The sequence below is a fragment of the Paramormyrops kingsleyae genome, chromosome 4 (genome assembly GCF_048594095.1).
Source record: "Paramormyrops kingsleyae isolate MSU_618 chromosome 4, PKINGS_0.4, whole genome shotgun sequence".
Lineage (NCBI taxonomy): Eukaryota > Metazoa > Chordata > Actinopteri > Osteoglossiformes > Mormyridae > Paramormyrops > Paramormyrops kingsleyae.
The window spans coordinates 21,517,164-21,530,476 of NC_132800.1; the positions used below are offsets into that span (position 1 = coordinate 21,517,164).

The 13,313-nt window shown below is 49.1% G+C and overlaps 1 protein-coding gene across 17 annotated transcripts in view; it reads right to left on the minus strand.

The window, feature by feature from the left end:
- The window catches only part of LOC111840224 (disco-interacting protein 2 homolog C-like), a 112,781-nt gene that overhangs the window by 3,970 nt on the left and 95,498 nt on the right, over positions 1–13,313 (minus strand). For 11 of the 17 annotated variants that reach the window (XM_072710850.1, XM_072710857.1, XM_072710846.1 and 8 more), the window contains 14 exons: positions 13,275–13,313; positions 12,871–12,994; positions 12,385–12,506; positions 12,166–12,277; positions 11,750–11,859; positions 8,585–8,715; positions 7,626–7,794; positions 6,725–6,895; positions 5,190–5,219; positions 3,478–3,539; positions 1,305–1,362; positions 1,110–1,184; positions 532–706; positions 158–281 (listed from right to left, as the gene is read on the minus strand). The exon at positions 13,275–13,313 is cut by the window's right edge and continues 42 nt beyond it. In XM_072710850.1, the coding sequence (XP_072566951.1) occupies positions 158–281; positions 532–706; positions 1,110–1,184; positions 1,305–1,362; positions 3,478–3,539; positions 5,190–5,219; positions 6,725–6,895; positions 7,626–7,794; positions 8,585–8,715; positions 11,750–11,859; positions 12,166–12,277; positions 12,385–12,506; positions 12,871–12,994; positions 13,275–13,313 (1,502 nt within the window). The remainder of the gene's footprint in view (positions 1–157; positions 282–531; positions 707–1,109; positions 1,185–1,304; positions 1,363–3,477; positions 3,540–5,189; positions 5,220–6,724; positions 6,896–7,625; positions 7,795–8,584; positions 8,716–11,749; positions 11,860–12,165; positions 12,278–12,384; positions 12,507–12,870; positions 12,995–13,274) is intronic. The other 6 variants (XM_072710845.1, XM_072710852.1, XM_072710851.1 and 3 more) reach the window with 1 other exon arrangement.

Below are 13,313 nucleotides of genomic sequence, written 5' to 3' on the forward strand. Positions count from 1 at the left end.
GGACAGTAAATGTAGGGATTAAACGCAGGAAAAAAGTACTCCACTCTGTATTGCACCTGCACACATAGTGCAGAAGATGTTCCTCAATTGTGTGATGGCCAAAGATCACAGGGAAACGATAGAAGCACAGGATGCCGGTCCGTAAAAATCCACTCACCATTCCATGATGCTCTTGTGGGTCCTGATGACTGATGTCTCTATGTCAATCGGGTGGTACCTCATCCCTCGGAGCTCCATGGCTTCATCCAGGGCACCAACCACATAGAGGGCATCGTGCCTCTCTGCGGGACAAGAAATAATGCTGTCTGATAAGTCTACTGGCATCACTCATTTGAGGACAAGGAATGCTGTCTGACAGGCAAACCGGCATTCCGGACTGTGTGATTTATTAGGAGGCATGAAGCATGAAATCCTGTGGCATTAGACACTCATTAAGTGCTTCTTTTAAAGAAAACACACCAGAGGCAAGTTACCAGCTCCATACATATGAACAGGTAAGGCCTTTCATACTGGTTTCTCAAGTGTCCTCACCACCACTGGCATCTGTGAGCTCGGTCCTCCTCAGGAAGCCCAGGTAGCCGGTGCGCGCCCACACCGTCTGCGTGTCGCCGAAGCTCAGCCGCGAGCTGAAGTGGTCCGACTGCAGAGACTCGTCGCCGTATACCGTGAAATAACCACTGGCGTTGTGGCTGCTGTGAACCCAGATCTGCAGAGGACAGATAAGTGCGAGACATTGTTCCACTCCGGCCGGCTCCTTGTATTTCACACTTGGGATACCAAGTACAGATTAAAAGTACCACAGATTAAAAATCAACAAAAGGGCACATAGACAAGATAAAATCAGTGCATCTGTATTCAGTCATGAGGTCTAAGCTTCTCTTTACATCTTTCAAGGCACTTAATGCATGATCTGTCCCCCTCTGCTTATTACGAAACACATACAGCATCGGTATAATCATATTAGGTTAGTTTCTCCCGTAATAGTTTCCTTTTCTCGCTTTGGGACATTTTGTCTTAATGCAAATACATCCCCGAAGGACAGAGAGCCACCAGGTAACAGCTGTGACGGACTCTGGGGCACAATGTGGCATTAATGGTGTGACACTGACCTCCCCCAGGTGAGAGTCACCCAATGGGCCCTTGGTCTCCGGGTTGGCGATGATGATCCGAACTCCGGGCAAAATCTAGAAAGTTTTCAGACGCCGTCATTCTACCGCTACACAGCAAGAAATGTGAGCCGAAGTTCTGAGCAGTCCGGCAATCCAGAATCTCCGACGTGTATTAAACAGCGACGTGCGGCTCACCTTCCCAGACTCCATGAGTGGCAAACTGTGTGGCGACCCCCTCTCCACAAGACGGACCCTGAGGGAAAAAAGGGACATAGGATCTAGGAGGTGATGCTGCTGCACTCTTCCTCATGTCTCTGGTGGAGGAGCGTCTATTGAGTCATGCAGTAACGAGCACTTCAATCATATTGAGAATCTCTCAGTTTGAGCTTGGCAAGTCTGTTCGTATAAGGTCACCTGTCATATTGTGAGTGACAATCCAGGGAAATGTCATTGCAGAGGTTTCAATGTGTTCTGTGTGTTTAAGAGCCAAACATGTGTGATTTGACTAACTGTGATTTGACTAAATGATTAGTGCAGCAGAGAAATGGATGAATGACAAGTGGCATTTGCACTGATGATAGTTTTCAAAGCATTGGTCAACCATGGCAGCTGGGGTTGGTATCTGAGCCCATGTCCACTCTGTTACTTTTTCCATTTAAAAATAAAGACATTAGTCTCTGTTTTCGCCTTTCATCCACACTACCCCAGAGTTTTCATCTACTGAAAACATTGACTTTTAAACATGTATTCAGAGCTGTAGACTTCTGAAAACTTCATTTTTGTGTTGCCTTGCAGTGTGGATGAGTGAAAACGAAGACTTTAAGCAAACTCTAAAAGCGCCCTAACTGGTCCCCCACTCATTACGTGATTTGATCCCACTATTACAACCACTCACTGCCTGATTGGTCACCTGGTCGCCTTACACAGAAGTAAATAGTATTCCAACATGACAAATATGGAAGAGCTGCTGTCCATAATGCTATCGCTACCAGGTAAACAGCGTGTTACACAGCGTGAATGCTACATATTTGTGCAAAAAGAAACCAACTTACTGGTGACTGTGTCAATTCGCATGCCCAATGTAGGTTAATAGCTACATCATATATGTTTTCGCTCGTTTCAGTGTGGATGGAAATTGCTTTTGTTTAAAAACTTTTAAAACAGAAAGCAGTGTAGATCTGTGAAAACAGATCCTGCTTTTGTAGAACGCGTCAGCTGCAATAGCTGTGGCTGCCATTCGTCAAAGGTACATCATCTTAACACTCAAATATGGCTCATAACAATTAATAACACAATATTGGACCACAATTGTGATGGAGTTTATCTTGGAAGACACACCCAGCACAAAGACTATAAAGCAGAGCTCAACTCAGGACATTTCATGGATCCAGAAAGAATTCCAGAACATCCTAGTTCTCCTAGCAGAACCATTAGAAGGTCGCTACCCAGTTAGAGGAATGACCCCCCCCCCACGGTCAGGGTTGCCAACTCTCAGGCTTTCTGACTATCATGCTTACGCAAGAAATCTTACGGCAAATCTGTATTATTCCGTTATAAATCTAAATTTAGCTACATCATAACTGTTCGAGTACTTTGCAGACCCTACAGACAATTTACAAGGTGATAAATTCTTACATGCATTTAAATGTGTGCGCAGACTTGTCTCGAACTGAAAATCTCACGCCGGTCAGCTGACCAAAGTCGGCGACCCTACAGTGCGTGTCTGAAACTCTCACGGACGCTATCTCCCTTTGGCATTCCTCATCTCCAACGCACAGCACACGTTTATGACATCACTGGTGTCTAGGCATATGCTTCAGCATGGTGTGTCTGAATCTAAGCCCCTCTTACATTACGTTCACCGTGTTTTTTCTTGCACTCATTATCACCACCCAGGGAGGTGATTAATCGAGAGTTCTCAATAACACCGTCAACCCTAAAGGTCCAAAGCGTGTGACTGTGGCCCAGGCAAGAGAACACCAAGCCTGAATCCCTCCCAACGACCCTCTTTCGATCGTACATCCGGGACCATAAAAGCTACATTTATGGCAGCCTGCGGCCCAATCTTATTGGTAAATGATGTCATCGCCAGCAGTCTCCCAGAGAACAAAGGCAGAGGAAAGTCCAGCTTAAAAAATGAAACAGGATCATCCATGGCTTACAAAACTGCATGGTGTGTGAAGATGGAAAGTTTAGTAACCGTGAATATAGGGGGTTTAGTAAAACTGACCAGTGAGGATAGAGGTATTAGTAAAACCATAATGGTAAACCAAGGGAGTAAAAATCTAATTTCCCATGACTATTCTGGCAAAAACCAAAGTTAATTCTGAATGGTAAACTGTTACAGTAGGAGCGTCTGGACACTCACCGGTCGTGTCGCAAGGCTCTCATGTCCACATACACAGTGGTGGGATCCGGTCCTGAAGTGCCCTGCAAGAGAGGAGCCCACAGTCAGCAGACCACGTCTGTCTCCAGCACAACCAGGCATCGTCCATGAGCATCAGCCAGCTAGTGCTCGGGGAAGCCACACCCGCACAGCCCAGGCGCAGAACGGGGCACGAGATGCCCAATCCTGTGTGCTCGGGGAGCGGAGTGGGGAGCAGCCCAAGAACGGACACAGGAGCGAAGGGTGGATGGCTGAGCGACCTTAACGTTCAGGAGCTACTTTAGGTCCAGAATATGAGAACAAAACAAATAAACAAATAAAAAACACAAGCAGCTGATGAAAGTTAAGGTGGACTGGAAAGTTGACATTAATGAACGGGGCAATGTCTAGTTTCAGGTCAACGGGACCTACAGTCACACTTCCTTATGCCCCACTCCAACCAAACAGCATCCTTTCCCTTTAAGGTTTGAATAAATTCACCCTGCCCCAACCCCCCAACACCTCTCATCACTACTGCCAGTTTCCCCAGTGCCAAAGTCAACACCAGAACACTTCTGGGCACGCCGGAGGGGCAGCACAAACAGTAACACGGTATATTCACATAGTTGTCCCTTAAAAGTCAACCGAAATGAAAAACCAAAAAATAAACAATAAAATTAAGTGGATTAATATAAACAGACAAACTAAGCCTGGTGTTAGCAGGCCGAGAGGCTAGCCCAGCGTTAGGCGAGTAGGCCGGTCCAGGTCCTCGGGAAACGGGGTAAAAATAACTAGATGAGCCACCCCACACCAGCACAGGGTTAATGGACCTGCTGGAGAACCGGGGTCTAGTTACCGCATTAAAAAAATGCACTATATGTAACTAGAACAAGACAATCATTGAAGGAGAACAGCATTAGACCAATGTGCCGTCATGGTTGGTATAACAGCAACCGTAATGGAGTTGGTTCTCATGGAAACTAGGCCAAATTAACAGCAGTCACTGAACACATTTTAATGGTCGACCGGTTATCCTACTGCCCGCCACTACCTCAAATCCCCGTGCTAACATCCAGCAGCTCCGTGCGAGACGATTGGCCCTCAGGCGGTCACATGCTCTCCACCTCCACGTTTCAAGCTCGCCATCTAAAAATAACCCCTGGAGGCAGCAGAACTATTCCCAGTCTGGCAGACCTGCTGGCCGCAGCAAAGGCTGTCATTCAGCGGCGCTGGGATCCCATTATCCTCAGCGTAGGCAAAACCACTCCGTGCAGAGAGAGCAGCAGCAACCGATTCAAGCGTGAACCACATACAGATATAATGGATATACACACCCATCTTATTTTAATGCATTTTCACTTCATGAAAATACAAATAGCTAAAGTGTTGCCTCTTTGAGTCCTGTGAGATTGGGGGAATATTGGCAGCTTTGGTACGCAATTTTATCCTTGCGCCAGGTTTCAGCAGCGCAGACATTTTTATCGATTACCGATTACGGAAGGTAGGATGGCGGCGCCCCTGCTGCGCTCAGAGCCTTAACCCCTTCGGTCACCAGTGCAGCCCCACCTGCTACCCACCCCCAGGAGTACAGCCTGCATCCTTAAGCCCCCACCCCCCCCCCCCCGCCGAAGCTCGCTACCCTCAATCCCATCATGCCCTGGCTTTTGAACCTGCTGCGTATTATTTGCACAATAAAGGAAGGTAGAAGTCCCTACCTGCTCGGCAAACGTCCCCAGCCTGTGAGGCTAAAGCAGCGGGGGAGGATGTTGAGGATGAGGAGGAGGGAAGAAGGGGGGGGGGGGGGGGGGGGATGAAGACAAAACCAAGTATGAGAGATGTGGGTGGAGATTATGCAACAAAGCCAGGGGAAAAGATAAAAATAAAAGAAAAACGAAAAATGTCAAATATAGAAATGTGAAACAAAAAGAGCTCTCCAGTTCATCTGGAGTAGCCAGACCAAACACATGCCGGCATCCAGCTACTCTAGTGTGTTAAACTGCTCAACAACTCAACTACGACCCTTTTACTGGAGTAACAGGTGTTTACAGTGTGAAAATAATGAAATTACATCTACATCATTATGCATCTGGCAGACATATTAAATTATACACTTTTAAATCACATTCGGTTATGAAACTAATACTGTGAACTACAGGAGCGTTTTTGATATTCATCTAGAGATTATTGGCATTTACAGTCTACTAAACATATGATTTATATTCTCGTATTTCATAACACACATTTCTTAATGAACGGTGAGGCTTTTTAAGCAAGCACACAATCTTAAAAAATATCCTATTAATTTGTTTGCCGTTCTTCACCAGTGTGCTATGTGGGTAATAATCATATTATAGAAATGGTGTTTAGGATGAGAAAGGGGGTCCCTCCCATGGAGTCCCCCCCCCCCCCAAAGTCATTCTGTTGACCTATTGCCCTCTCAGGATCACCTCAGTCTAGGTTAACTACCAGTCATGGTCATTAGGGGACCAAGAGCCCCCGTGGTGGCAATGCAGAAACCAGGATCGTTTCACTTGTCACTTTGGCGTGAGAAACAACTACATGGATTTTAATGATTGCTGCCCCAGGGCATTAAGTGCACTTTTTTCAAACAAGTCATAACAAGTGGCAGATGGGAGTTTCTGGATGCTCATTTCTGCAATTGTGAACCTCCAGCAGTTTCAAGAAACATTTTTTCAGGCGTTAACTTTGTCTCTTCCTTATCTTAACCATGACAGGGTGCGCAAGTTACTCTACAAATACAGGAGCCATAAATCAGTCTATAATTATAACAATCTTACAATTATCCAAATGAAAATGTGAGGACAGTGAGCGAGAGAAGTTAACCTATAGCCAGAATAAAGTACTGAAGAAAGCCAAACCTGATTGTCTTTGTTACACTCATAAATTACACCATAACCGGTAAATCTCTTTTATTAAGCACCGCTGTCTGACAATTTCCACAGAAATATGGAAAAAAACCATGATATTACTGCAGTAAAAAAAATACGGTGAGGAAAACATAAAACAAAGGAAAGACTTGACAATGACATTTTTCCACCTGAAGAGGGCAGCACTGGCACCTCATTGCTGCAACTGGGCAGAATGCCATTCGATCCCCATGGGGTCTTTCTTACTCACAATGCACTCAGAACATTCCAACAGACAGATGGAGAGACAGTGGGTGGGGAGGGGGTGGGGCTTGTATGTGCGGGGAGGAGCTTGTGGATGGGGGGCGGGGCTTGGGACCCACCTGCAGGCAGATGGCCAGGTTGACCCTGCAGCCGAAGGAGGTGCTGACGGCACGTGGGTGGAGGCCCAGGTCTTTGAAGAGCTTGGAGAAGGACTGGGTCAGGGCTATCCTAGGCCTCTCCTCAGCTACCACCACACAGGTCCTCACGCGGGACAGGTCCAATCCTCGAGTCTAGGGGGGGTGGGGATTGCAGTTTAAATGGTACAGTCCACAGGGACAGGCAATGTCCAGCTATGCAGTTCATGCAGATGGAGGCCATACCAAGGAGCTGAGGAGTGTCTGAAATTCTTGGATCCAATCATTCTCACATAGTTCACAAAAGCATATCACTTAACAGTGATTCTGTTTTTAACAGCGCTTTGAATTTGAATCCCCAAATGCATCAGCATTAAATCAAACATCACTCTATAAGTAATAGTCACTCAGGCATTAATAAAAGCTTTTTCATAGCTGATAAACAAGAAAATGCATGTGGATTTCAAGTATTTTTTTAAAAAATGGACCTAAAATGTTTCAAAAATATCAATGAAGCTCGAGCGACAATTTTTAACACAGAGACCGAAAATTTTGGTTAGAAGTTAATCTGACGGCGTCAAAATGCCAAGCAAGGGCCCTTTGGTGCCGCGGATCCCCGGCGGGCTGGCTGCGCTCGGCGGTGAACGTGCCCCGGGTTTCCGAATCACCTCCGAGGCTCTCAGACCGGCGCGAGGAAGCTTTCTAACATACCAGCCAGTCACACTGTGTGTTTTTCGGAACGAACCAACGGGAGGACCTAAGGAGGGGGGGGTGGATTCCAGCCATACATGTCAAGGGGTGCACGGGCTTGTTAGTGCCGAGACACCCCCTAATCAAGCATGGGCCGCTCCCCCAGTCATGCTCAGAGGAGAGATGGACATCGTACCTTGAGCAGCTCCGTCTGGAGGCCCAGTCCCTTGGTGCACAGCTCCATGACAGAGTAGGAGCAGAACGTGTCCCTCACGCGGTATTGGCTCACCGCCATCAGCCACAGTGCGGGGTTCACCTCCAGCTCAGAGGGGGGGATCAGGATGGACTGATGCCCGGAGTAGACGCTGCACAGGAGAGAGGAGGGGGGTGTAACGCACATCACTGCCCCCGGGACCCAGGGGGGGGGGGGGGCAGCACTTTCAGAGTTCCTGCACCTGCTGAGATGTTTCCATATAAAACTTTTAGTGAGTTTGCTCTAATAACATCCGCAGCCCCCTGGAGGTGGGGGGAGGGGCGGCGTGGGGAGGGGCGGCGTGGGGAGGGGCGGCGTGGGGAGAGACAACCAATCACAGGAGCGCAGAGGCTTTAAAGCAGTGGGACCGTTTCACTGCAGCGGCGCCACTCGTGGGCGCTACCCATGGCTGATGTCCCCGTTAGCACAGATGTTAGGGGAGGACCTTCAGAGCCGAGCTGAGGGACGGTCGGTCACGGCTGTGCACCGTGTAGAGAGACGTTCTCCTCATTTTAATCATCCATTGTCAGTAAGCGAGGAGTAAAAATGTAACCCCCAGGAAAGTCAGCCTCTTATTTCTGGACCTGTACTGGAGGTATGGAGGCTGTCTGAGGAGTAACTGGGCCTGGGGGGGCTTTTACGAATCTCAGCCAATCTTGGGTGGGGTGCAGTTTTTGAGTCCCGCTGGTATTCAGTAAGGCTACATAGTGACTGAGTCTTGGCTGTTTATACGAATCGCTGATCGTCCGGGGCAGTGTGCAAGATCGACGCCATAAAGTGCATGTGATCTGCCGGTGGGCTGTTCACTGCTCCATCTGTTCTCTATCTGATAAAACGAGGGTGGGGGGGGGGGGGTGGAGAAGGACACAGGTTTAAAAAGGAATGGAAGGGGGGATTCTCACCTGCACAAGCACCAGAGGACAAAGCCCAGGCCACAGTAGGGGTCCAGGCAGATGGCCACCTCTCGGGAGGGGTACAGCTCACATTGAAGCTTGATTGAACGGCAGAAGGCACTGGTGGCAGTGTGAGACATCTAGGTGGAGGACAGAGACCGAGGGCACCTTTAATCATGGCAGCATCCAGGCGGAGGACAGAGACCAAGAGGATGTTTCTAAACACGACAGCATCCAAGCGGAGGACAGAGACCAAGAGGATGTTTCTAAACACGACAGCATCCAAGCGGAGGACAGAGACCAAGAGGATGTTTCTAAACACGACAGCATCCAAGCGGAGGACAGAGACCAAGAGGATGCTTTTAAGCACCACAACATCCAGGTGGAGGACAGAGACAGAGAGGAAGCTTTTAAACACGACAGCATCCAGGCGGAGGACAGAGACCAAGAGGACATTTTTAAACACGACAGCAACTAGGTGGAGGACAGAGACCAAGAGGACATTTTTAAACACGACAGCAACTAGGTGGAGGACAGAGACCAAGAGGATGCTTTTAAGCGCAACAGCATCCAGGTGGAGGACAGAGACTAAGAGAATACTTTTAAATATAACGGCATCCAGGTAGATGACAGAGACCAAGAGGATGCTTTTAAGCGCAACAGCATCCAGGTGGAGGACAGAGACCAAGAGGATGCTTTAAAGCGTGACAGGATCTACGTAGAGGACAGAGACGAAGAGGACGCCTTTAAACACAACAACATCTAGGTGGAGGACAGAGACTGAGAAGACGCTTTTAAACTTCCCCTACTAGCCTGACACCTTTGCATGTTCCCTGAATGTTCTCAATGCAGAGCTTCAGGAAAGGATATAGCTTTGGTTTCAACATTTGTAGGTTGCCAACTCTCCCACATCTGGCACGACACTCACGCTTTCAGACTCTCATGCTCATACAAGAAATCTTTATGACAAATCTATATTATTCGGTTATAAACCTAAAATTAGCTACATTAAAAGCGTTGGGGTAGTTTGCAAACCCTACAGATTGTTTACAAGGTAAAAAAAAACTGTTACATAAACAGTAAATGTGTGTGCAGACTTGTGCTGACTTGAAAATCTCACACTAGCCATGTGACCAAAGTTGGCAACCATACAAATCGACCTTGAACCTTCCCCCTCCCCCCCCCCCAAACACACATGGTACTCCTACAATACTGGTAGTGACATGTCTCTCCATATCGAAATCTATATCCGTAGCTTCAGCACATTAAAGAGACTTACTGAAAGATGTTGTGTGGTTGCACTTGTCCTTAGTTAATTCCCCGGCAGCGCATAGGTTTGTCATACATGTGCCATTTGCCTCACTTGCACATTGCTTTGGAGTAGAGAGTCTGCTACATATGTAAATGTAAATGTAAGGGCTACAGCATCTAGGTGCGGGACGCAGGCAGAGAGGACTCTGCCATTTTAAAGGAAGGCCACACTTGAGTATATTTCTGATAACCTCTTATCTAACAGGCCAGTGGTACACCAATCAAACGCTGGGAATGATGGGTATCAGCTCATGTTATCAGATAAAGGTAGACAGTCTGGTTCAGGCGAAGAGATATAATTCCGCAGCTTAAAATGGGCACGATACAGAACGGCAATGGAGGGAGACCTTCTGGTAGGGTGTCCGGGTCTGGAGCCAATGCCTCGGGGGCCGAACGGCATTCAAAGCACAGGCACGGCGCTGAAATGCAGCCAGATGCACTATGTGCTTTCAGGGAGGACACGCCCCCAGCATTCTGCCAGCGAATCCAGAGCCTGGCCACTGTTAGAAATCGCCGGCCGAAGAACAGGCTTTGAAAGAAACCGTTTTTGGATGGGATACACGCTATTAGCGCCAAAGGCTAAAGAGAGCGAACCGCAGCTAACGGCTAATCAGAACGAACACGCCAGTTAACTGGCAACAATGGCCTCTAACACCTAACGCGCACTTCTTAATTCGTGTCCTGCTCTCCCCCTCTTCTTTGCGCTGATATTTATATTCTGAACACCACTTCTGAATCAATTAGGGGCTTCGTCCGCCGAGGAAGTCCGGTATTTGCGGTGTGACGCGGTCCGCGTTTGTTATGCTAATCGAGAGCACGGCTCGTGGCCTGGCAGTACGACTGACCACGACCAGTCTCGTTCAGGCTAAGGTGACACGAGGCAGCTAGGCACGCCCTAAGCTCTGGGCGTGGTCTACACAGAACTGCGGCACATCCATCGGCCTTGTTTCTGGGGCATAGGGAGAGCATGGACGTTTCCAGGTAGGGAGCCAGGAACAGGGGAGTGGCTAATGATGGCGAGGGGGTAGAGCCCACCCAAGAGAGACAATCCAAATGTAATCACCCTCCACCAGGGACCACCCTCCCCCCACAAGACCCACCCAACGTACCCAAATACCCGCACCAGGAAAGTAAAGTGAGAGGGAGTGAGAGAGAGGGAGAGTGAGCGAGAGAGAGTGAGAGAGAGGGAGAGAGAGGGAGAGTGAGTGTGAGAGAGAGTGAGAGGGAGTGAGAGAGTGAGCGAGAGTGAGAGGGAGTGAGAGAGAGAGAGAGAGAGAGAGAGAGTGAGAGAGTAAGTGAGAGAGAGTGAGAGACAGTGAGAGGGAGTGAGAGAGCCTGGAAGTGACGGTCTGGCTCACAAGGGCTCCCAGTTTGTTTTTGCTAGAGCAGAACAGCTATTTCTGCACAGTCGGGCAGCTCCCGCTCCTGTTGCCCCAGGGATGCAATAAAATCGCCCAGCTCCATTCTCCGGTCCCCGCGGATCTGTTCCATGTCCCAAGGAAATAGTTCTTCAGCACATTTTAAGCCCCTTTAACTGAACCTCGGAAAACGGCTGCACTTTAAAGAGGTAGGAGATCCTCCTGACGACTGAGCCGCGGAGATGCCAGCAGCCAATAAGAAGAGCCCTGAATCCAGCCAATCAGAAGAGCCCTGAATCGCTTAATCTGAGCAGCAGAACTACAGCGGAAGACAAGCTTCCATGTAAATTGATAATCCACAGATAAATGTTACAGACAGACCATAAATCCTGGAGATCCACCCAGGAGGGGAGGTGAACATGGGAGGCCAGTCCTCCTCAGCGCCCCCTATTGGTGAGAAGCGTGTCAACATGCGAACGGATGATGGGAGTTGTGCGTCAGCTACCTTTACTCCAGCAAGCATGCCGGTGGTGGACACGCTGAAGTCCAGGTAGGCCAGGGTGTCCGGGTTCGAGGGCTTGTGTAAGTGTGGGGGCTTCTTCTTTGGCAAATCATCTGGGGAGGAAGGCAAAAACATTTCCCGTTAATAGCTGCTATAGAAGTGACACTCTGAGTGCAGCTAAGAGGTGAGGCCCAGTAGGTGGCGTAGCACTTAAGGAACAGCATCTTAGGAGAGTGACAATCTTAGGAGGGTCCACTGCTATTGTACCATCGTGGTACGTCTTCAGTCAGAATTTTCCCACTGCCTGAATGGATTAATGTGAAATGATGCGTGTGACTCTATGCATGTTTGAAGAGGCCGGTAGTGTGTGTGTCTAAACCGAAGGGGGCAGCGGCGAGTCCTGAGGGCTGCGGTCTCACCCGTGTCCAAGACGGGCGGCCACGTCCTCACATCCACGGCCGCCGTCGCCTCCTTGGATCTCAGCAGCTTGCAGATGGCCTGCGACGTCATCACGCAGGCAGAGCGACTCACCTGCGCAGGCGCATGTGCGTGCGTGAACACAATCACAGACACGCGTGCGTTACTACCCCCCGTTTAACTGAAAAGCCATCCCCCCCCCCTACTCTTCTCCACCCTACCTCCACAATCATCTTGACGGTGGGCAGGGTGGTGGCAATGTTCTGCGGGTGAGGCGGCCGGACCGTTATGGGCACGCAGCCGCAGTACAGGCAGCCGTAGAAGGCGGCGATCAGGTCGATCCCTGCGAAGACACGGATGCGGGATGCAGACACGGCAGAGCGCGGAGACTCGGAGAGAATACCGCTCGCATATCAAAAGGCTTGTCAGGTGCCAGATGAAAGCCCAGAGTCTCCCAGGTAAACCGCCGGCGTTTCTCACGCATCACAGAGCGCCTTAGGTACAGGGGTATGGAAATTTGGACACCATCTAAGCAGCAGAACATGTGAACCTGCCTGTCAGTCAGTGATATCCCAGAAAAGAGGGAATACAGCCGTCACATGCCCCACATGTTAATGAACGCGCTTGTCTCATGAATAAACACACACAACTTACATGGTATCACATACAGTAGGCATCAGATAAGACAGAGGGCTGCGGAAGCTTACCCGGGGGATAAACCAGTGCCACGTGATCCCCATCCTGCAGGTGGCCTCGCTCGGCCAGCAGGGCGGCGATCTTCTCTGCCCGCTTATGCAGCTGGAGGCAGGTCAGTGAGCTGGCTATCGCACCCTAGACAGGTAAGAGAAATCCATTCAAATTCCAAGTCTGCAGCCTTTCAGGTCTTACATTCAGCCCATTTCCTTAATTAGCAGTTAACTCTCTGGACTGCAGGGACCGCTGAATGAAATGTGGTATTGTCTGCATTTAGAACAGCAGCACACAAAATGGTTCCAGCTCTTAAAAAGGATGGAGTTCATTAGGAAACAAAGAAAGAAGGTCTCACTAAGTTCCTCTGAGGATCCGGGTCTGGGATATGAAACCAGGCTGTCATGAAAGAGCGAGCTTTTACCCGTGAGTTGAGCAGGGTGTAGAGCACATGGTCCGGGGT